The sequence below is a fragment of the Trifolium pratense genome, linkage group LG3 (assembly GCF_020283565.1).
Source record: "Trifolium pratense cultivar HEN17-A07 linkage group LG3, ARS_RC_1.1, whole genome shotgun sequence".
NCBI classification, from domain to species: Eukaryota; Viridiplantae; Streptophyta; class Magnoliopsida; order Fabales; family Fabaceae; genus Trifolium; species Trifolium pratense.
In genome coordinates, this window is record NC_060061.1 from 51,041,403 (window position 1) to 51,065,715 (window position 24,313).

General features: G+C 33.8%; 4 protein-coding genes across 5 annotated transcripts; 2 read left to right on the forward strand and 2 right to left on the reverse strand.

Annotated features, from left to right (window-relative positions):
- The first annotated feature begins 231 nt into the window (after positions 1-231).
- On the forward strand, positions 232-4,027 carry LOC123917327 (heat shock cognate 70 kDa protein-like). Its single transcript, XM_045969015.1, has 3 exons — positions 232-457; positions 966-2,567; positions 3,869-4,027. The coding sequence occupies exons 1-3, from the start codon at positions 232-234 to the stop codon at positions 3,958-3,960; spliced, it is 1,920 nt and encodes a 639-aa protein (XP_045824971.1). The 3' UTR covers positions 3,961-4,027.
- A 1,080-nt stretch (positions 4,028-5,107) lies between these two features.
- LOC123915334 (F-box/FBD/LRR-repeat protein At4g00160-like) lies at positions 5,108-5,737 on the reverse strand. Its single transcript, XM_045966465.1, has one exon. The coding sequence runs from the start codon at positions 5,735-5,737 to the stop codon at positions 5,108-5,110; it is 630 nt and encodes a 209-aa protein (XP_045822421.1).
- Positions 5,738-11,866: 6,129 nt separating this feature from the next.
- On the reverse strand, positions 11,867-12,610 carry LOC123915335 (F-box/FBD/LRR-repeat protein At4g00160-like). The gene has a single exon (XM_045966466.1). It carries the CDS (start codon positions 12,608-12,610, stop codon positions 11,867-11,869), a length of 744 nt encoding a protein of 247 aa, XP_045822422.1.
- A 5,188-nt stretch (positions 12,611-17,798) lies between these two features.
- Positions 17,799-23,919, forward strand: LOC123916318 (beta-glucosidase 42). 2 transcript variants are annotated; one of them, XM_045967754.1, is made up of 14 exons: positions 17,799-17,840; positions 17,983-18,154; positions 18,479-18,545; positions 18,634-18,692; positions 19,508-19,583; positions 20,329-20,403; positions 20,486-20,573; positions 20,770-20,995; positions 21,379-21,494; positions 21,876-22,090; positions 22,181-22,215; positions 22,305-22,404; positions 23,059-23,167; positions 23,562-23,919. In XM_045967754.1, exons 2-14 carry the CDS (start codon positions 18,035-18,037, stop codon positions 23,755-23,757), a joined length of 1,482 nt encoding a protein of 493 aa, XP_045823710.1. In that variant the 5' UTR covers positions 17,799-17,840; positions 17,983-18,034; the 3' UTR covers positions 23,758-23,919. The 2 variants fall into 2 exon arrangements, with proteins under 2 accessions (XP_045823710.1, XP_045823709.1); XM_045967753.1 differs by lacking the exon at positions 17,799-17,840 and having other exon boundaries at positions 17,943-18,154.
- Positions 23,920-24,313: the final 394 nt, after the last annotated feature.

The window sequence follows — 24,313 nt, forward strand, 5'->3', positions numbered from 1 at the left end:
ATTATTTTTTGTGAGTGTGATGAAATGCAATTTATTTGTTCATTTGACCGTTCAAGAATAATTCTTTAATATAAAGGATAAGTATAAATATTCATATTTAGGGTTGGAGCTAGTCCTGAAATTTAGCATTTCTTGAAGAAGCAGTTACTGATTGTTTGTACCGGAAGTTTGAAAGACAGTAGGCATTTCAAAGTTATCTACCCACAACGGTAGTGACCCTTTTGAAAGATGATGGCAAAAACTAAAAGATATGAAGGATGTGGTGTGGGAATAGACCTTGGCACAACCTACTCTTGTGTTGCAGTGTGGGTGGATGAACATAATAGAGTAGAGATCATCCACAACGACCAAGGCAACAAAACCACTCCTTCTTTTGTTGCTTTTACTCATGAGCAAAGGTTGATCGGTGACGCTGCTAAAAACCAGGCTGCCGCCAACCCAGAAAACACTGTATTTGGTACATTCTAGTTATCTTTACTCCTTTATACATATAATATATTTTCAGATTAAGGTGCATGCTTTATTATTAGTCTTAACTGAACTTCATATCATTAAGATTCAATTACAAAAATGAACTTACATGGTCGATAAGGCCTAACTGACAACTGATAATGTCGATATTGTTAGGTTGTAGACCTGTAAATTGACCTAACATGTCCAAATAGTACGTGGATTTCATTAGATATATCTGTAGAATGGTTTATTGGAACCCTTTTAACACATATTCCTTTAGTCCTACAAATATTTCGGTTAGTTTAGTATTTGATTTGGTGATGATGGATTTATTTATTTTTTATCAAAACTAGGGAATAAACATTGATGAATTTTTTTGTAATGCTAAACATGTCAAGAAATTTATAAAGACTAAAGACATTGAATCTATATTTTTACTCTTATTATTGCATTGCTATGTTTGTTGGCCAAATGAATGATAATAAATATTGAATATTCTTTTAATTTTTCAGATGCTAAGAGGTTAATCGGAAGAAAATTTAGTGATTCTATTGTCCAAAAAGATATAATGTTGTGGCCATTCAAGGTCATTGCCGGTGTTAATGACAAACCCATGATTGTTGTTAAATACAAGGGTCAAGAGAAGCACCTTTGCGCCGAGGAAATCTCATCTATGGTCCTCACAAAGATGCGAGAGATTGCAGAGGAATATTTGGAATCACCCGTTAAGAATGCGGTTATCACCGTGCCTGCTTATTTCAATGATTCTCAACGAAAAGCCACTGTAGATGCTGGCGCCATAGCTGGCCTTAATGTTATGCGAATAATCAATGAACCCACTGCTGCAGCTATTGCATATGGCCTTGACAAGAGAACTAATTGTATAGGAGAACGGAATATTTTTGTCTTTGATCTTGGTGGTGGGACTTTTGATGTGTCTCTTATTACGATCAAAGATAAGGTCTTTCAAGTAAAGGCTACTGCCGGAAACAGTCACCTTGGGGGAGAGGACTTTGATAATAGAATGGTGAACTACTTTGCACAAGAGTTCAAAAGGAAGAAAAAAGTGGACATTATCGGGAACTCAAAAGCCTTGAGGAGGTTGAGAACTGTGTGTGAGAGGGCAAAAAGGGCACTCAGTTTTGTATATACCACCACTATTGAGGTAGATGCTTTATTTGAAGGCATTGACTTCTCTTCATCAATCACTCGTGCCAAGTTTGAGGAAATCAACATGGACCTTTTCAATGAGTGCATGGAGACGGTGGAGCGGTGTTTGGTTGATGCTAACATGGACAAGATTAATGTAGATGATATTGTCCTTGTTGGTGGATCTTCAAGGATTCCTAAAGTAAGGCAGCTATTGCAGGACTTTTTTAAGGGAAAAGATCTATGCAAGAGCATCAACCCTGATGAAGCCGTTGCTTATGGAGCTGCTTTCCAGGCTGCTTTGCTGAGTGAAGGCTTTAGCAATGTTCCAAATTTGGAGCTGATGGATGTCACACCGCTGTCTTTAGGTTGGCGCCTACAAAATGATGTCATGGATGTGGTGATCCCTAGGAACACTTCCATTCCTGCCAAGGACACAAAAACATACATCACAGTTGGAGATAACCAATCCACTGTCTTTATTCAGGTTTATGAGGGTGAGAGAACAAGAGCCAGTGACAATAACCTTCTTGGTTTTTTCAATCTTTCTGGCTTACCCCCTGCTCCTCGCGGCTATCCTTTCGATGTATGCTTTGACATAGATCAAAATGGTATTCTAACTGTTTCTGCTTTGGAAACCTCCACTGGCAATACCAATGAGATTACAATAACCAGCAACAAAGAAAGGTTATCGAATGATGAAATTAAGAGAATGATTCGTGAAGCTGAGGATTACCGCGTTGAAGATAAGAAATTCTTAAGAAAGGCCAAAGTAATGAATGCATTGGATGACTGTGTCTACAAAATGAGAAACGCAATGGAGAAGAAGGATATTAACTTAAAGCTCTCATTACAAGAAAACAATCAGATCAATGCTGCAATTACAATGGCCACAAATTTGCTTGATGAGAACGACCAGCAGATTGAAATTGATGTTCTTGAGGATCAATTGAGTGTGCTCGAGAGTATGTATGAACGCATTATGAAATTGTAAGTGTAGTCTTGCATATTTTTGGTAAGTGAATGCAAATCTCTATGATGATTACCTTTTAGTTACAAAGGTTTATTATTGTTATTGTATTTCACTTGTTAACCATGCAAATCTTATGCGAAAACCATGACTTGGAAACTCTTTTTACCATTTCTGTTAATCTACAAGTTTATTTCATTGTTTTCCACTTGAAATTTTCATTTGCTGCATAATCAGTTGATGGATTTCCATTTCAATTTTCATCCACTTGAAAGATTTTGACTTCGTGAATGTTTTAGCCTTTTCCAGATGATCATTGATCAGTGATACTTGATCAGAACTTTTCTTGCTGATCATTGATTGGTGACTTTCTGTTGCCACCAAAAGGAGTATACTTGATCAGAACTTTAGTATATTTTGATGTACTTTGTATCTTTCTTTCATTTGCTCTATGAAATGGTCATAAGTAATATGTTTGGCAATTCAAAATAAATCCAATTCAACTAATTCAAATATAATGAAATGTTAGTATTTCGAGTTGTTCATAGCTACCATCTATCAGTCTTAAACTCTTAAGCAACAGAAGATTCAGTCCTAGATCGAAAATGACAGTCCGACAAGAAACTTCACAGAATAATACGGTTATGACCTTAGGGCCATGATTTTGAAGTTTAGAATGACAAAACTAATACAGGACAACCTCAAGAATCCCAAATTTCATAACAACATTTAAATTGTGGAACTAATACATAGCCCTGTATTGATTTTTCACTATAAGTTCATCCCAAATGGGTCTATAATTCTAAGTTCTAACACCACTCATGATTTTTCTCTATGATTTTGGGTTTTTCCAAACATACATATAATTCGATCTACATTAATCACTATTGTGAGAATGAGTTGCAAACGGACATTTCGTAAACAGATAATCATCTAAGACAGTATATAATTTGAAACACTGTATTACATAAAGGACAGAATGGAACATAGTTTATGCATTATTTAAACCATAGTAAAATTCAACTATAGGATATCTAATATAACATAGTTTACGCATCGATCAAATACAAATTTCCATGTTGTAAAGCCTGATGATGATAATTTCATCAAGATTTGGTTTATTTGATTTTTATCTATGGTGTAGGTTTTTTCCATATAAAAAACTGCGGAGCCCGTACTCGAAACTGTCATGGTCTGTAGTACTTTTGAATTTTGTATAATATATGTTAGAAATTTGAGCTCGTTTTCTGTTCCTTTGAAACCTATAAGGCAGAATGTTTTGAGCTGTGATGAAAGGCAGGTTGGAACAATTGGGTCATCCTTCAAATATTTGTCAAATATGTCAGATTGATCTCCATCATCACAATCCTGTAAACAATATGACATGAAATTTGATTTTACTTTTGTTTTTAAAATAAAAAATACATGCATGGATTTAGATATGAAAAAGAAAGGGAAAATAATCATATATATAACAATTAAATTTAAACCTGAATAGTAATATTTTGAAGTTTTGGACAATGTTTGAGAAATTTTAACAACCACACCAGTTTTGATTTTTCTGGGACTGTTTGATCTTTATAGATAAAGATAAGCTCAATGCTAGTGAGATTGTAAAATATCGGAAACTCGGTGCAAGATATGATTATCTCATTCTGCATGTATTAAACAAGACAACATTACAAATATATTTTTTATATGGCGTATGGCAAATCATATATAACATAAAACTATTTCTCATTGATGTAGCGGCAATGTTGCAACAACCACAATACCCGCAATCAAGGTTTTAAATTGCGGTTGCGGTCGTGGATGCGGTTGCGGTTGCAGGTATTGCGATTGCGGCTAATGCGGATACTGCGATGCAATTGCGGCCGTTGCGACGTGAAATAATTTTTTATCCGCACAAACACAGAAAAAATACTATAATTATTGTAATTCCTTATATATCTTTTACTTATAATTCTATATAAATTTTAATTCATTTTTAAGTCATCGAGACATAAGAAGACAGAAACTCTAAAATGAAAGGACATAAAGGAAAAAATAAAGGTGAGATTCTCTGAATTTTTACGAAAAGGAATATTGGATTGAACCGTTGCGGCCGTTGCAGTCAAAACTCCGTTGTGTTGCGGTGAAATGCTGTTACGTTGCGGTTGCGTTGCGGCATCACGTGTGATTTGAGTTCACACCGCAATTGCGGTCCGATGCGGTTGCAGTGCCTACCGCATCCGCAATATTGCGGCCGCATCAGGTGATGCGGTCCGCAATTTAAAACCTTGCCCGCAATCACAACCACCATGTACATAAGCAAGTTCAAACCATGGTCACCCAACATGCATTCAGGTTCAAACCATAGTGATATATAGTGTGTAAAATGTGATGCTTAGCAACATTTCTCTAACATTTACTTTTTTTATTTTTGTGAAATTCATGCGAGTCTCGTCACTTTAATTTTTAAAGTGAGAGACCCACATTAGTGTGCAACTCATTAGAGAGTATGTTAGAAAAAGTATTAAAACAGAGTGTTATTGGCTATGAAGTACGAACACGGCCACCAGACATGACACAAACACAAAGAACAAATTCCTCTAGAATAGGACAACTTGATAGAAGCTCAATAACATGATTAATATTTTTGAAAAGAACAAATTCCCAACGTAGAGTTTTGAGAAGGGGAAGATCCAACGGTTGAAAACTAATATCTTCCAATATTAAGCAATTCAAATGAAGAACTTGAAGTGTCTTACAACTAAAAATATAAGGAGATAAATGGATTACATTGGGGTTTCTTAAACCCTTTACAATGGAATGGAGTGGCATGTGGAGGCTAAGATTCTCAAGCTTTCCATATTGAACGGCTAAGATAGCACATAGGTTGAGAACTTTTAGATCGTAGGGTGAAGATTCGTTGACACATTTGAATGTGAAAGAATGTATTGGTAATTTAATGTCTCGAGAGGACATGGTTGAGATCATAAAATTTGTAAGTGAATCGAAGTCTTTGAAGGTTTGGTCGTCGAAGTCGAGTGTGAGGACTGAGTGCCACACTGATTTCCATCGCTTTGAGAGGATGCTTGTGGTTGCAGCGAGTTTGGTTGGGAGGAAAGAGAGAATGTGAGAGACTATATGATCTGGTAATTCGCTAATTCTATCAGCAGCCATTGGAGAAATTTGTTTCAATCACTGAAAGTAGGGTTTATCACAAGTATAACTAGGGTTGGTTGTTGAATTGCACATATCACTATAAGTATAAATTCGGAAGAAAAAAAAGATATCAAACAAAATAATAAAATTTTTGAAAATAAACTCAGATCACATAATAAGTTTTTTATCAGACTTACTTGGGATAAGAATAAGGGCAGTTTTGATTTGAAGCTTTATAAATACTAGTGGCCCCACGTCCTATATATGTCTATTATGTAAATTTATGTTAAAAAATAAAAAGTTTTATGGTGAGTTTGTTGATAAAAGATTTGTTTTGTTTAAAAAAAAATTGCTGCTAAAAAAACAAGGGTATTGTTAGTATTATGAAAATTTTACACCAAAATTTTTTATATCCTCTTTATATATAGGTATAGATATATTCAAGTCATCTTGCAACCGATCTAAAACTTCTTAACACACCAACTCGCACCTAATGCTATTGAGTTTAGGGTGCGGATATAAATGGTGGATACCAATTAGAATTGGAAGTTGAAAGAAGTCTCACATTTGTTGCAAGATATATAGCATGGATATATGTTTATAAAATAGACGCAATTCCCACTTTACAAACCAATTTTATAAGTCGAGTTAGACCCAACTTTCAATTCTAAGAAATACAATACATCATGTCTCACAATATTCACATTTCAAAATTATCACTAATGTTACCCAACCCTTCCATAACTAATCCGAGCTACAGAGATCACAATACAACTTCTTAACAACACTCTTATATGCTTAAAAAAAAAAATAACACTCTAAGATACTTCTCTTCTTTTTTTTTTTTTTTATTGCAAATATTATTATAAACCACACCCAAAAGGCATAAGGAATATCTAGGGGGAAAGAACAAGAAACAAAAGAAGATGCTACAAGGACGAAACAACACAGGGGACTAAAAAGCACCCCTAAAACACCAAAAGCTAGGACAGGGAAAATAAAAACAAAAAGCTAGCGATTAAAACAGCTTCCGGGGTCGCAAGACCATTCATAAAATAAGCAAGGAGAGATCTTCGATCTATCGGCAGTCCACTTCCACGAAAGGACTTTAACCTCATCAACAATCTCCATAGGTTCTACCACCTTATTTTTGAAGATGTGATTATTCCTAGCTCTCCGGATAGACCAAATCACCGAATGCCAAACCAACAACAAACCTTTTCTTTCCTTTTTAGTCTTTGCCAAAACCATAAAACAATCGAAGAGGAAGAAAAGATTCGGCTGCATCACCACCACCACCACTCCCAACCACTTGAAAATCTCATACCACACCACAAACATCGTCGGGCAATGAAGAAACAAATGGTTTGCGGTTTCCCTATTACCACACCAAACACAACACCCCTCCGAGTCATTATTTAAAATACCTCGCAAAAGAAGATTATACTTTGTAGGCACTCTATTATGAAGCAATTTCCTAGAGAAAACAATCACCTTTGTTTGCGCCGGGCTACCCCAAATATTCTTAAAGACCTTGGACTTAAAAGAACTAAGAGTCGGTCCTTCTACCAACTCCTTTACAAGAGACTCAAATGCGGATTTCACCGTAAAGCAACTTTCCGGATCTAAAGACCACCTCCAAGTATCCTCCTCAAGGGAAAGTCTCACATTATCAAGCAAAGCAACAAGAGCGGTAACACTTTCTTCCTCCCATTGAAAGAGACGTCTCCGCCACAAGAGATTCCAAGACTGCCTCTCCCCATCCACCAACACAACCTCATTAATTGTCACATCTTTTTTAGTAGAAAGAGAGAACAACCGGGGGAACAACACATCTAAAGAGCTATCTCCGATCCACCTATCACGCCAAAAACGGGTATTCGCGCCATTTCCAAGATGACGGGATACCGCCTCTACCCACCAATTCTTTGACTCCACACAATCTTCAAGGCCACAAATATCTTTCCACCAAAGGGACGCAAAATAGGGAGGTGTAAAATTTGACCAAACAACATTTTGCAAGATTTGGCCACCATATTTGGCCACCAAAACCTCCTTCCAAGGGCCCTTGTCCTCCGATTGTAGTAATCTCCATCTCCATTTCAAAAGAAGACTTAGATTCGCCGCTTTGATGTCTCTAACCCCTAATCCCCCATTCTTCTTCTCATTACACATCACCGACCACTTTATCCAACTAAGCCTCTTTCCACCATTTACACCTCCCCAAAGAAATTCTCTTTGGATACGGGTCACTTTCTTCACCATTTTCGCTGACATTTTCATAAAGGACATAGAGAAAATAGGAATAGAATTTAGAACCGAATTTATAAGAACTAACCTCCCTCCAAAACTTATATGCTTATGACTCCAAGAGTTCAATTTCTTTTTTAGGCTATCCACCATAGGTTGCCACGTTGACGCTCTCCTTGGACTCGCACCAACCGAAAGACCAAGATATTTGAACGGGAAGCTCCCTTGCTTACAATTCAGAAAAGTGCGAGCCATCTCCAAAAATTCATTGGGAACATTTATCCTCATAAGGCAACTCTACCAAAAATTTGCCTTTAGCCCCGAAAAATCTTATTTCTGTCTAAGATACTTCTCTTAATACATAAAATATTTAACCTTCATGTTTAACACCATAAAATCTTGTTTCTGTCTTTTTTTCAGATTCTCTTCTTCTTTTTTTTTTCAGCTTCTCTTATAATGTAATCTACTTTTTGTTCTTGCACCTTACTAAGCAATGACTTCTTCATTAAACCATTCACAATCTTCGCATAGAATGGAGAATTAGGCTCTGTTTGGTAAAAAAAAGCTATAAGCTAGCTGATAGCTGAAAAGCTAGCTTATAGCTGATAAGCTAGCTTATAGCTGATAGCAGATGGCTGATAGCTTATAGATGAGCTTCTCTAACCAGCTTATAGCATTTTTTCAGATGCTATTTCAAGTAGCGTTTGAGCTTATAGCTTATAGCTTTTTACATTTTAGTCCAATTTTATCCTTATTATTTTTATTTTATTACTTTATTACCCTCATGTACATAAGAGAAACTGACTCCTCAAGAACAAAAGGAAAAGAAAACTGCTCCACTACTCAGCCACGTTTCATTCTTTGGCGCGCGTTCATATATTACTTTATAGATCTTTCAAGACAAAAAAAATTGTAGCAATCTGCAATGGAGAGAAGAATCTAAATTGTGTTGTTAAGTGCAAATTGATTCATAAACGATGATAAGTGGTTGTTATGCAGGATTATTTTGCATTTATTATAATTCACAAATGCAATTTACTCTATTAAGTGGCATTGTCTCCTCCCACGTTATGGGCTGATTGGAACAACGCCATTGTTGATGTGATGCAGAGGGAGGAGAACGATGCAAAATATGAGTTGATGTGGCGCAGAGGAGACGGCAAAACGACCAGCGAGGAACGAAGAGGAACAACATTGATAAACATTAATTTATTTTTTTTTTTTTTTACATAAAAAAGTTATATTTTTTTGTTTTTTTGGAAATTAAATTATTATGTATTTTTTGGTCATTTTATATTTATAACAGCTAAATTTATCAAACACTACAATTTTAATAAGCTAGCTTCTCATCTATAAGCTATCAGCCATCAGCTATAAGCTAGCTTATCAGCTATAAGCTAGCTTATAGCTTTTTTTTTTACCAAACAGAGCCTTGAAATAGCATCTGAAAAAACGCTATAAGCTTGTTAGAGAAGCTCGTTACCAAACATTTCACATTTTTATCAAACAAGCTTATAAGCTCGTCAAATAAGCTATAAGCTAGCTTATTGAACTTACCAAACAGAGCCTTAATATGTGGCACCACATAAGGTACGTAGACAGCCGAGGCTTATAAGTTCACTATGATAAGCACTTATCAAACAAACTTTTTTAGTCATACATGCTTATAGATTTAGCATATTGAACTTGCCAAACATACCTTTAAGAATAGTTTTTCCTAAATGACTTAATACTAGTTCCGGTGCCCATGATAACGTACGGGAAACACCGTCTTGTAGTAACTTCGTACAATAAATATATGTATTGTCTAAATGTTATAGTAAATAAATATATCATTCAATATAAGAACTCGTCAGACAATTAAGATTTCAGTACCAGTGAAATTTGACTTAATATTACACAATTCAAAAAGATTATAACATGTAGCCTATATATATGGATAAATTAATGATCTGTTACTAACATGCCATAGCTGGACATCAATCAAATACAAATTTCCATATTGTAGCTGTAACCTGTAAGGCCTCTTGTAGATGATGATAATTTCATCAACATTTGGTTTATTTCATTTTTATCTATGGTGCAGGTGTTTACTTTGTAAAATACTGCGGGGAACCTACTCGAAACTGTCATGGTCTGTAGTACTTTTGAATTTTGTATAATATATGTTAGAAATTTGAGCTCGTTTTCTGTTCCTTTGAAACCTATAAGGCAGAATGTTTTGAGCTGTGATGAAAGGCAGGTTGGAACAATTGGGTCATCCTTCAAATATTTGTCAAATATGTCAGATTGATCTCCATCATCACAATCCTGTAAACAATATGACATGAAATTTGATTTTACTTTTGTTCTTAAAATAAAAAATACATGCATGGATTTAGATATGAAAAAGAAAGGGAAAATAATCATATATAATATAACAATAAAATTTAAACCTGAATAGTAATATTTTGAAGTTTTGGACAATGTTTGAGAAATTTTAACAACCACACCAGTTTTGAAATTTCTGGGACTGTTCGATATTCATAGATAAGCTCAATGCTAGTGAGATTGTAAAATATCGGAAACTCGGTGTAAGATATGATTATCTCATTCTGCATGTATTAAACAAGACAACATTACAAATATATTTTTTATATGGCAAATCATATATAACATAAAACCTGAGTGTAAATGTATATACTATATCAAAGACCAGACAAAACGCATAATTGCAAGTGATTGAAATTTGAATGCAATTACACGTGTTCATGACACCACAATATCAAAGAACAATATGTACTAATGCCATCCGCAATATTGCTGATGCAATAGCCTCATCAACTGCATTACACTACAACTGTTGTGTGACATCGAATCATTTTAGACAAGACATGTTTGTGTGTTTAATTAATTTTCATACAAAAAATAAAATTTAAGAACACCAAACCCAAAAATACATTGGATCTAATAAAAAATCATACTTTTAAAGGTATCTGAACTTTTTAGTCAAACATCTCTTAAAATAAAACTATATCACAGGGATGTCTCTGAGTTTTAGGAGATTCTGTGCAAAATTTAAAAGTGGCCCTTAATAAAAAAAAATAATTTTTTTTTAAAAAAAATTATCGATTTAAATTGTATATAATATAAAAAAAATCATTTTTATTCTTGTAATCATATAAATTATTAATATTAAACCAATTGCGTTAAATCAAATAGAACAAAAAATACAAAATAATTATCTTTGTATATAACGTCAAGAAGGAACATCATAATCTAAGATTAAATTTTATGCAAAGATTAAAATGGACTAGAATTATATTTTCGAGTATAGATAACTAATCTATTGATATATTTTATGAATATTAATAATATATAACTATTATTTTATGACCTAAAATTTAACCTATTAATATACATCTGATATTTTATGGGTATAAATAATATATAAATAATATATAAGTAATATTATAGGACCTCAAAATTTTGAGTTGAGGCCCTCAAAATTTTGAGGCCCGATGTCGTCGCACTTTCCGCACATGTGTGCGGGCCGGCTCTGCTATTTCTCATTGATGTAGCCGCAATGTTGCAACAACCACAATACCCGCAATCACAACCACCATGTACATAAGCAAGTTCAAACCATGGTCACCCAACATACATTCAGGTTCAAAGCAAACTACCATAGTGATATATAGTGTGTAAAATGTGATGCGGAGTGTCAACCGACTAGAGAGTACGTTAGAAAAAGTATTAAAATAGAGTGTTATTGGCTAAGAAGTACGAACACTGCCACCACCAGACATGACACAAACACATGTCAACACCATTAATAATTTTTAAAAAATAAATATAATTCAATGTAATCATAAATGTTAGCACTCCTTAAGCATGAAAACAGATTATGTAGTAGATTCATACCGTTTCTAGATGCAGATTCTTAACCCCAGACAGCAAAGTGAGCAAAGTGCTTGGATAAAAACGAGTATGCATACTTGCTTTTACCAAATTGGGTAAGGCCTTTAAGTTGTTTTGCTCTGGAATTGTAGTTTCTACAAAAACTGAACATCGTACATGTAATTCCTCCAGAATAGGACAACTTGATAGAAGCTCAATAACCTGATTAATATTTTTGAAAAGAACAAAATCCCAACGTAGAGTTTTGAGAAGGGGAAGATCCAACGGTTGAAAAGTAATATCTTTCAATATTAAGCGACTTAAATCAAGAACTTGAAGCGTCCTACAACTAAAAACGCGAGATAAATCGATTTCATTAGGGTTTTGGAAAAATAACTTTGAAACGCAACCAAGGGGCATGTGGAGGCTAAGATTCTCAAGCTTTTGTTCAACGGCAAAGATAACATATAGGTTGAGAACTTTTAGATCGTAGGGTGAAAATGTCTTGTCGACACATTTGAATGCGAAAGAATGGATTGGTAAGTTAATGTCTCGAGAGGAAATGGTTGAGAGCATAAAACTTGTAAGTGAATCGAAGTCTTTGAAGGTTTGGTCGTCGAAGTCGAGTGTGAGGACTGAGTGCCACACTGATTTCCATCGCTTTGAGAGGATGCTTGTGGTTGCAGCGAGTTTGGTTGGGATGAAGGAGAGTATGTGAGAGAGTATAGGATCTGGTAATTCGCTAATTCTATCCGCAGCCATTGGAGCAATTTGTTTCAATCAATGAAAGTAGGGCTTCTCACAAGTATAACTAGGGTTGGTTTAAGTTGTTGCACTACATATTCACTATGAATTTAATGGATATGCACCGCCGACGTTGTAAAGTAGTTTTACACAATTATCTAATAAACAACTATAATTTTGTCATGTCATAAAAAGTGAGCCGCGCTACACAAGTATAACTAGGGTTTGTTGTTGCACTACACACATGGATTTGACTGAATCAACCAGATTTGCTAATATATGTACACCCCTACTAAGGTTCATCAAACCAATATCATCTGATATCCAAAACATATTACAATCATAAAAATAAGGATATATCCAAAAATATATGTAGAAAATAATTAACTACCGGTGCCACTATTAGTGCGATCGAGAGGGTATAAAAGTCCAATAAATACTTGGCATGCAAATTATAAAAAAATCAGACTTCTTCGCGCTCCACCGCCCGTCCAATTAGGGATGACAAAAAAACTCAAACACGAGAGACCCACCCGAACCCAAACTCAAGTCAACGGGCGAAACCCGATTTGACTGGGTTTGGGTTTGGGTTCGGGTGACACCCGATAATATGGGTGTGTGTTTCGTATCAGTCAAACCCACACCCGAAACCCATACATCCACCCGAAATATTTTATAATTACCTAATTACCCCATAGTCTCCCTCAATTTCCTTGGAAGACCTTAAATTTTAGTTGTAATTTAATTTCTTGAAAGTCTATGTTGTAATTTCTTGAAAGTCTATGTTTGAATTTCCTTGGAAGATCTTAATTTTAGTTGTAATTTAATTCAAAGTCTAGGTTGGAATTTAATTTCTTAAATTTGCAAATTATTTTCAAATGTGCTGCGGGTTTGGGTTTGGGTGGAAAAAACCCGAACCCAATGGGTGTGAGTGTGGGTGTGGATGTTGTTTTGCCACCCGAACAGCCTTTGGGTTTGAGTTTGGGTGATGATTTCGGGTTTGGGTTTGGTAAGTGTCAAACCCGCACCCATGGGCGCCCGTTGCCATCCCTACGTCCAATTTTACCCCCTCTGAATGAGGAAAAAACAGTTCCAATCCTAGAATACAAATTCAGGTCCATCCTAGAATGCGAATTCAGTTCCCATAAGAACCTTATAAATTAGGTGCGAAGCAAGGACGAGAGATACAAAAATATAAGATTTTATGAGGTTCGCATCCTAGAATGTAAACTGAATTCATATACTAGGGATGAAAATTGAGTTCCTGTTGAATCTGCTCTGTTGAGAAGAATCTCATGCTTTATCCCATCAAGTAAGGAAACTTGACTAGAATGACATTTTCGAAAGCCACTCTAATTGGCTCGGCGTTTTGTGTTAGTATGGAGTTGGTATGATTTTCCTTTAATTATTTTTATTTTTTGGTATACAATTTTGTGTGTTTTTTTTACACACAAAAACTAATTGTTTTTTACACATAAGCAGATTTTGTGTTAGTACAAGTAGTACAAGTCAGTTTGTTTTTGGTTTTAGTTATTATTTTTAATTTTTTGGTGTGCAAAATTGACGGTAAAATACTAGTAGTTCTTTCGTTTCGAATTTTCATAGTTGGTGGTCTAGTCCGTGTTCTTGTGTGGACATTGACTGATCTTGTTATCTTTGATATATTCTTGTGTTGACTAAAATATTGACTGTAAAATTTCAATTTAGAATTTTGTTCATACAATCTAAATTTTTTAGGTTTAATTGCAGATTGATCTCCCTATTTTTTTTTTTTTTTGAACAAGTCAAAATGAAATACATATATAAACAAAAAGTCTTCTCAGCACAAGACGTGCCAAGAACGACCCGATAAAGTTACACTAAAGTCTTGATCTTGTCCAACATATGATGCACCGAGTTTGCTGAGCCTCTGAACAATCTATGGTTTCTTTCGGTCCATACAACCCACACAACATCAAGCCATATAAGCTGCATGAAAGAACGTCGTGCTCGAAGACCCTCTGCCGAACCTGTAAACGGAACAAAGTGATCAGAAAGAGTCTGAGCAGTCACCAGAGTCGTCAGGCAAAGATAGAAACCTTCAAAGGTTTGCTTTGATCTCCCTATTTTTACTATTTTGCATATTTGGTCCCACTATTTTAAAGTATGGCAGTTTTGGTCTTCTATCATAATTTTTAACTATAAATTGACGATGTGATGTGTTTTAAATGATATGGTATATGATTTAATGATAAAAATATATCAACATCGATGAAATTGTAAAAAATATTGTTCATAAAGTTAATTTAAAACATGTTTTATCATCACATTTTAGATAATATGTGTTAGGGACCAAAACTATCAAATTTTAAAATAGGAAGATCAAATTTACATAATAGTAAAAATAAAGGGACTAAAACAAGTCATTCTTTAAGGTAGAAATAAAAATTAACTAAATGATGTGAATAAAAAGTTTTTTTTGAACGTTGAATAAAAGGTTGTCAGTATATTTTTTCTTATACCAGAATTTATAATCGTATGTTGTATCTTGCACAAGCAAATCATAATAGTATGTTTCTGTGTCTAAATTATGAACAAAAGAAGAAAAAAAAAGACATTTTCTTTTTTTTTTTGACAGAAAAAGACATTTTCTTATGTTATCGTGAGTTTGTTAAAAAAAAAAATTGCTGCTAAAAATAAAAGATGTGTCCTATGTTATGGTGAGTTTGTTAATAAATTTTTTTTTGTTGCTACTAAAAAATCAAGGGTATTGTTGGTATTATGAAAAGTCACCCAAATTTTTGTATCATCTTTATATATAGATATAAATATATCTATTTTTTTCCAAAATTACTATCCAGCTCACTGGACCTCCTAATTTGGTTCGAGATTTAGTTCTGATATCAAGTGGTTTCAATCTTCTTCTAATCAGTTGTAAGGATCGAACCGTTGTCTTGCTTACCAAGTCCAACACCAATTACTATTGGGACAACTTGTTTATATTTATATAACAAACAATAATTTTTCTCTTTAAACCCCTCATGTTTTCCAAAATTAATATTTCTTTGGAATTTATTTTCCAAAATATACTTAAATGTAGTTTTCATTCACATTACAGTTTTCGGGATCTATTTTCCAAAAATCAACTATTTTGGAAAACATTTTTCAAAAATTCAAATATTTCGGAATACAAAATCCGAAACTACTTTGAAAAATATTTTCTAAAGTAATTTTGGAAAACATTTTTCAAAATCCTATTATATGTGATCAAAACCGTAAATTTATTGTTCTATCATATGATTTTTCATCGGTCTCAACCATTTTTTATTTTATTTTTAACACTAATCAGTATCGAAATATAATTTTGTTGATGGATGTGAGTTATGTACACTTGTAGACGAGCATAATGTTTTGCAGCTAGCCTGAATTAATTAAACAAAATAATGAACATGTGAGAAGCTTGCGAAAGATAGAGATAAAGTTTGATAAACATTTTGACTAAAAGATGATTGACACCGATGAAAAATCAGGTTAGAAGAACAAATTTGCCATTTTGATCATAGATAACAATATTTCGGAAGACATTTTCCAAAATCACTTCGGAAAATATTTTCCAAAATAATTTCGGATTCTGCCTTCCGAAATATTTGAATTTTTAGAAAACGTTTTTCAAAATAGTTAACTTTTTGGAAAATAGAATCTGAAACAAATTGAATGTGTATGAAAAAAATTAGAGCTGAAAACTACATGGAAGTCTATTTTGGAAAATAGATTCCGAAAAAATACAAATTTTGAAAAATATTTTCCAAAAACTATTTATGAGAGCAAAATTGGAATTTCAAGGGCCATGAAGAAAAATCGGGGTGGAAAGAAAAAAATTCAACAAACAATACAGTGCTATGTAAGTAATTATTCTTTTTTTAAAAAAAAACTAATAATATGTACTCCTCCAATCACTGTTATATAAAATAAAAAAATTAAAGGCTTAAATGCACTTTTGGTCCCTCTATTTTCAAAAAAATGAAGTTTTGGTCCCCTATTTTAAAAACCAATTTTTTAGTCCCCCTATTTTCATTTTTTTTGAGTTTTGATCCCCATCCTATTTTGGGGTTAATTTGGTTGATGTGACCTTGTAACTAATGATATGACAACATTCATGTGGACAAATTTAATATCCATATCATTATTATATATTTTTAAATTCAATAAAACTTTATTTATAAAATATTTTAATTGTTAGAATTATATATTCAACTGAAATAATAATTGTTAAATCTTATAAAATATGAAATTTGAAACCCTAATTATCAAACCTTCAACTACTAGAATTTTATTCACCGTCGGAGAGAATCCTTCCTTATGGATTTCACTAATCCTATGGTTTCCGTTCAAACTCAACAATTTTTGGATTTTTAAAAACGAAAAGAAATTAGAGATGATTTTGTGTTTCAATAGAAATTACTCATACTCTTTAAATTATCTATGACTTTGGATGAGTTTGAATGAAAACCCAAAAATTGTTTTAAGTTTGAAGTTTAATTCTAGATTGGTTTTATATAAAGTTGGATGATGATGAAAGTTGAAGGTTCTTGAAACACAAAACTTGCTTTCAATATGCAATTGTTTGATATGAATCAAAGAAGATCATGTCCATGTTGTGATTGTTTGTTTTTTCTTAGGTTTAATAAATTAGAGGTTGTGAATTTTTGGATTTTTTATTTTAATGAACTTTCTTAGGTTTAATTAAATTATTTTATAAAATAAGTTTTATTGAATTAAAAACAAATAATGACATGGATATTAAATTTGTCCACGTGAACGCTGATATGCATTAGTGACAATGCCACATCAATAAAATTAGCCTTAAAATGGAATGAGGGATCAAAACTCAAAAAAAATTAAAATTGGGGGACTAAATAATTAATTTTTAAAATAGGGGGACCAAAACTTCATTTTTTTAAAAATAGGGGATGCATTTAAGCCAAAATTAAATTACCAACAAAAAATTGGTTTTCGTAGTAAGAGTGTTTATCAAGTATGTGATCAAATATTCGAATCTAACTTATATAAAGAAAGTTATTCGGTTGAAAGAAGAAAATTCATGTTTTGTACATCAAAGACGAAGATTAATTAACGCAATCAGCTGTGAAAATTTCTTACCAATACTATGTAAAAAAAATAGTTATAGTTATAATAGTGACAAGAATTTAGGTAAGGTAGCCGACAATATGTCGTATGTGTCAGGTGACAAATGTATTTTCAAAGAAAGGTAAGTTTGAACAGTTGAACAACAATTTAAATTTTTATTATTATTATTATTATTATTATTATTATTATTATTATTATTATTATTATTATTATTATTAATTTGTACAATTCTATAAATTCTGTGGATCCTCTCAAAATTGTAGCAAAGTAGTAAAATCTGTGAGATCAGTGAAGTTCAGTGAAGTTTGAGTGAGAATGGTAAAGAAAGAAGAGTTTCTCAGAGAAAACGGTTCTGAGGAGAAAGAAGAACAAGTCGTCTCACGCACTGATTTTCCTTCCGATTTCATCTTCGGAGTCGCAACTTCCGCTTATCAGGTTCGTTATCATCACAATGCGCATTCACTACTCTCTCCATTTCCATGATTTAGTATCTTGATTCAACTATACAAATTTTAATAACAATCTATCAACTTAGTGTTCTTGACTCACGAGGGGAAGGAATCTTGATCCCCAAATTGTTTTGGTTGATATACGAAATGACAAAGTCATTGAAAACTCACACACACAAAATGGAGTGACTGTGGTTCGGACCTCGGTCCTGACGTCCAACACTAGCAATTTCGGCATTTCTGTCGGTTGAGCTAGGATTTGTGGACAAATTGTTGATGATTTATTTAAGTGTTTGTTGCTTATTTGTAGATAGAAGGTGCTAGCAATGAGGGTGGTAGAGGTCCTAGTATATGGGATGCCTTTTCGCACACTGAAGGTATGAGTATGAGAACTGTTTCTTCAATTTGCTCAAACACTGCTACTTGATGCTTCATTACTTACTATGTGCTTCTTGTTTTTGGTAGGAAAAATACTTGATAAAAGCAATGGTGATGTAGCAGTTGATCATTATCATCGGTATTTGGTCAGTAATATAATATCTTTCAGTTTTTTTTTTTTTTTTTTTTTTTTTTATGTTTTTGACATTCATCTTTCTTTTACAAATATTGCCTTTGTGATGAATAGTCTGTCATTAGACCTGATAGGACATATGCCGTTGCTTGATCTATGTAGTATGTAGCCATGGGCGGCGCCAAGGCCCAACAAGACTAGGCAGTTTCCCGGGCTCTGGCCAAAATTTTTGGTATTTTTAGGGGTTAGTTTAGGGCAAAACTGATATTTTTAGGGGTTAGTTTAGGGAAAATTTGAGATTTTTAGGGGTTAGTTTATGAAAAAATTGAGATTTTTAGGGTTAGTAGTTTAGGGCAAAAATGAGATTTTTTGTTGGATTATTTACATATTATGTCACATGTGAAATTTTGCCCAAACTCTATAATTGTTCAGTCTCCGCCGCTGTATGTAGCTGACTCTACCTATAGCAAGAAAGATTTTCGCAGTCGTATATATTGTCTTTCTGGATTGATTTTGGGTTAGAAATTAGCACATTGCATATGCAATGTTTCTTCTCACGGAATTGGTTTTTGTTTGTATGAATGTGCCTGGGTTTCTTTTTTCCCAAATTTAATACTTTTGCTCAAATTTTATCTTTCAAGCCAAACACTTTTTAGGGAATGTCATATATATTGAGTCTATTTTTGTGCACAACACGAGACTACGAGAGTGTGAAAAGAGATTCATTTTTTTATTTTTTGTATCATATTATTATTTCTGTTAACTGTCAAGATGCTGCAGTGCACATATATTTCAATTTTAACTTTCTGAATGTAATTATGATAACAGGAAGATATTGATCTTATAGCCAAGTTGGGTTTTAGCGCTTACAGATTTTCAATTTCTTGGTCACGTATTTTCCCTGGTATGTTTTATTGCCGATGAATTTTAAATACATATGTTCTCCATATGGTTCATTGTTAATTTTATCATTTTCATGTCCATGAGAGCATTAAGCCTGGAGGTTTATCAGTTCCGTTGTGTCATCATTAACTGGTCAATAGTTCCTGAATTAAGTCTTTCCTGGGAGGTATTGGTGTTGGGTCATCAGCTAAGATGGTATTAACGATATCTTTGGATTAGTTGCTGACATTCTGTTCCTATTTGATATTGTTTTTATCTACAACTTGATGCTATAGAGTTTAGGCATGTAAGAGTCCAAGGAAGAGTCTGACTACTAAATTGCAATATATTTTTTCTAATTGATAGTTTATTATGTGTATTCTTGAAACAATTCTAAAGTTAATTTTTGTTTCTCAAACTTACGTTAAAATCTCAAGTATAATTAAAAAACTTATACATAAATGTGTTATGTATACCAAAATTCAAAAGTGGCAGGGCATTTGGAGACTTTACCCTTAGTTGGTGGGAAATGATGACAAGCGGTCGACTAATATAGGAGATGGCACTGGACATGGCGATAAGACTTTTAGCTAGTTTATGTAACCGAGTTTAACTTTTAGTGTTATTTTTACTAATTTTATGCCATACCATCCTTTATGAGCTATAATGTTGAGGCTAACAACATGGTTTTACTTGTCCACAATACTGTTATAGTTATTATATTGAAATTGAAGATGTTGTACTTACGGTAATTTGTTTGGGTGTAGATGGCTTAGGAACCAAAGTCAATGAGGAAGGGATCACATTTTACAACAATGTTATTAATGCTCTTCTTGACAGAGGTATTGTCTGTATAAAACTATTTTACCATTGATTTTTATCTCTTATATCAACCATATATATTAAGTTACTCATTTCCAGCAGGTATTCAACCTTATGTAACTTTATACCATTGGGATCTTCCGCTGCATCTTGATGAGTCAATGGGAGGATGGTTGAATAAAAAAATCATGTAGGTATCATCTAACTGATTATTACTGAATAAAAATATCATGCTAACCCCACCATTTTGTCTACCTATTTAATTTGCTACAGGGCCTCACTTCTTTTTTTTTTTTTTTACTGAAAAAAGTTTTTAAAATCATGTTGAGGATTGATTTCGAATATTCTATTACTGAGTGGTGTGTTCATATTGTGGCATGTGGCAGAGAATATTTTGCAGTCTATGCAGATACTTGCTTTGCAAGTTTTGGTGATAGAGTGAAGAACTGGATTACTCTCAATGAGCCTCTTCAAACTGCGGTTAATGGGTATGATATTGGAATTTTTGCCCCTGGAAGAAATGAAAATAGAACAGTAGAGCCATACTTGGCAGCACATCATCAAATCTTGGCCCATGCAACAGCTGCTTCCATTTACCGAAGCAAGTACAAGGTCAAAGACTATATACTTGTTTCTACTTGTTAAATTACATTTATTTTGTTCAGTGTGTTCTATTTTTCTGCTGTCTTCTGCTCCAACAAAATATTTTGAATCCTCCAATAGTAACTACTCTCCTTAATATCATAACTTAGCATGCATAGCTTTTTCATTTCAAAGAAAAGTAGACTAAAGGCAAATTCTAAAATGATATCGTCTCAATGTTCCAGTCCCTATTCTAAAGGCCTTATTCTGAGATATTTTATTCATAAAGTAGACTAAAGGCAAATTTTATTCATAAAGTAGCTTTTTCATGCCACAGTCCCTGGTCCTTATAAGGCCTGAACTGTAGGTGAAGTAAAATTTATTCTCTTTAAGATGTTGTCTCAATGTTCCAGGATAAGCAAGGGGGACAGCTGGGGCTGGTGGTAGACTGTGAATGGGCAGAGGCTAACTCTGATAAGATTGAAGATAAAACTGCTGCTGCAAGACGTTTAGATTTTCAGATTGGCTGGTATTTTCCTATACATTTGTTATATATTTACAAGTTTTGTAAGAGTTTTCATAGATTTTTCGCTGTATTATAAATGCATGATGTGTGGACGCACAAACTTACAAATATACACAGACAACTTTGGCTCTTATATCCTCTAAATAGTAATAGTACATAGCAGCCATTTGGCTGAAAATATTGTTGTGTTGGAGCTCCAGCACGAAAAATCAGTATCATGTTGGGTATTATCCTCTCAATTTTCTCTTTTTAGCGCCGCAAAATAATGAAGACAAACTGATCTATTTTTACTTTGATGCTCATAACAGTGGAAATTGCAGATTGAGGTGATATATAACCTTGGCGTATGATGTATGCTTATTTTAGAATTTATTTTTAACCCAGGTTCTTGCATCCACTGTATTATGGAGAGTATCCTGAAGTTATGCGTGAACGAGTTGGAGACAAGCTTCCAAAATTCTCAGAGGAGGATAAGAAAATTCTTTTGAATTCTTTGGACTTCATCGGTCTAAATCACTATACAACAAGGCTCATTTCACACGTGACAGAATGCACTGGAGAAAATCATTACTACAACGTGCAGCAGATGGAGAGAATCGGTAATAATTGGAATAGCCGAATAGTGTAGCCTTTTATAAACTATATATCCAAAATGAGTTTCCTTTGATGATTAAACTATCTTTCTGCAGTGGAATGGGAAGGCGGTCAGCTCATCGGTGAGAAGGTATATACCATCACTCTCTGTCTCCGTGTTCTTGTTATATATATACAAGTCCAAACATGAAAGTTTTATATTCTATGTGCATATAACAGGCAGCATCAGAGTGGCTATATGTTATTCCTTGGGGTCTCCGGAAGATTATTAATTATGTATCACAAAAATATCCTGCCCCAATTTATGTCACTGAGAACGGTACGTGAGTTTGCTTTTCCTTCTTATAAACTTGAAGAAAACAAAAATAGGGAGGGAACCACCAGATTGTAAATTGAGGGAGAAACCGCCTGCTAAGTAGGGCTTTATGGTCCTGTAAGCTTATATTTGTGTCAAATCTTCTGTAGTGTTTGGCATGCAAATAGCACAAAATAAAATCGTATGTTCTGCTTTGATTCAGATTTTATGTAAAGCCAAAATGTATTACTTTTTTCCTACATGTTCTGTTCTATTTTACTCTCTTTGGTTACGCTCATTTATGTAGAACCAAAATGTATCACCTTCCTTACTTTTTGTCGCCTTCTATTGCATATTAATAATATGCACCAAACATGGTAATTTGGGAGTTGGGCCTAACTCAACCCTACAAAAGCGGCTTGTAAGGTGAGGATTGCCACTACTTTATAAACTCATGTCCAGACCATCTCACATCCGATGTAGGACTTCTTAACATGAACCTATCTCTCATAGCACATTTCTCCTATATACCATGATCGGTTACTAAACCCCTAGGAAAGGCTTGAGCTGTAACAGCATCACTCTCTTTTCGTATGACCGAAACAAAGCTTTATATGACTGAACCAAAACTTTATAAAAGGGTTCTAATCTCTCTGGGGTTGTCTTTTCATTTGACAGGTATGGATGATGAAGAAGATGATAGCTTGCCACTACATGAGATACTAGATGACAAACTGAGAGTTCGCTATTTCAAGGGATACGTTGCATCAGTTGCGCAGGCTATAAAGTAAGATTCCCACTTTCTACACACACACCATCTGAGTAAACCCTATATATTTCACCAACTAATGAATAATAATTTGGTAGTTCAATGCATCCTTCTATCCTTCTTTTAAAATATAGTATTGTTCTTATTATCTTCCTTTTTAATGAGTAATCTGGTGAAATAAATTGGTTTTCTTGCATTTATATATTTCTCTTGATCTTTGGGCAAATGTATTATTTCACCACATGTCTTCCACTTTAACAATACAACTTTGAGAAACTTATAATTAATTTTACATCATTAGTACAATACAGTTTTCACTAGCATAAAAAAACCAAAAGTGTTTAAATTTGAAAACAGAATAAGAATCTTTATCAAACATGGCTAACGTTTTGTATATCATTTGAATGCACAGGGATGGAGCAGATGTGAGAGGATACTTTGCATGGTCATTACTCGACAACTTTGAATGGGCTCAAGGTTATACCAAACGCTTTGGATTAGTCTATGTAGATTACAAAAATGGACTCACTAGGCACCCGAAGTCTTCTGCGTATTGGTTTTCGCGGTTTCTGAAAGATGGGGCTAACAAGAAGGGTAAAGAAGAGTAATTCACTTTCATTATTATGTGAAAATAATGCAAGAACTAAAGCTTCTGTCATTGTTTGGATGCTTTGTATAAACTAAATAGTGGCACATCTAAACTTATTTATGACTGCATCAAATCTTATGCCCCAAATTTCGTAAAAGTTAAAACTCTATTATTTGTTTTAGCTTCTAATCTGCTTCTATTTGCATTCTTAATGTTAGCAGCTTCCTTGTACTGTGAAAATTGCCATTGTGGGGTTGTGCCAAGTTGTCATCCAAAGTTGGATACAAATTTCATACACATCTTTCTGGAACAGCAAATACATGAATTTTAGTAAAATGTTTCTATTTTTTGGTTAATAACTTGTGTTCTATGGCACGTGCTAGCATCGCTTGTTCTTGGTCTCCCCAGAACAAGAACTACCACCATTCACTTTGGTCTCCCTAGAATGCATGCGGCACCGCAATCACATCGAAACCATTAGAATATAGAATTTAATTTAGAGTTAGTTAGTAGTTAGAAATGAGTTAGAGTTTGTTAGTTAGACAGTTTGTTTGTTTGGCCAAACTCTCAAGCTT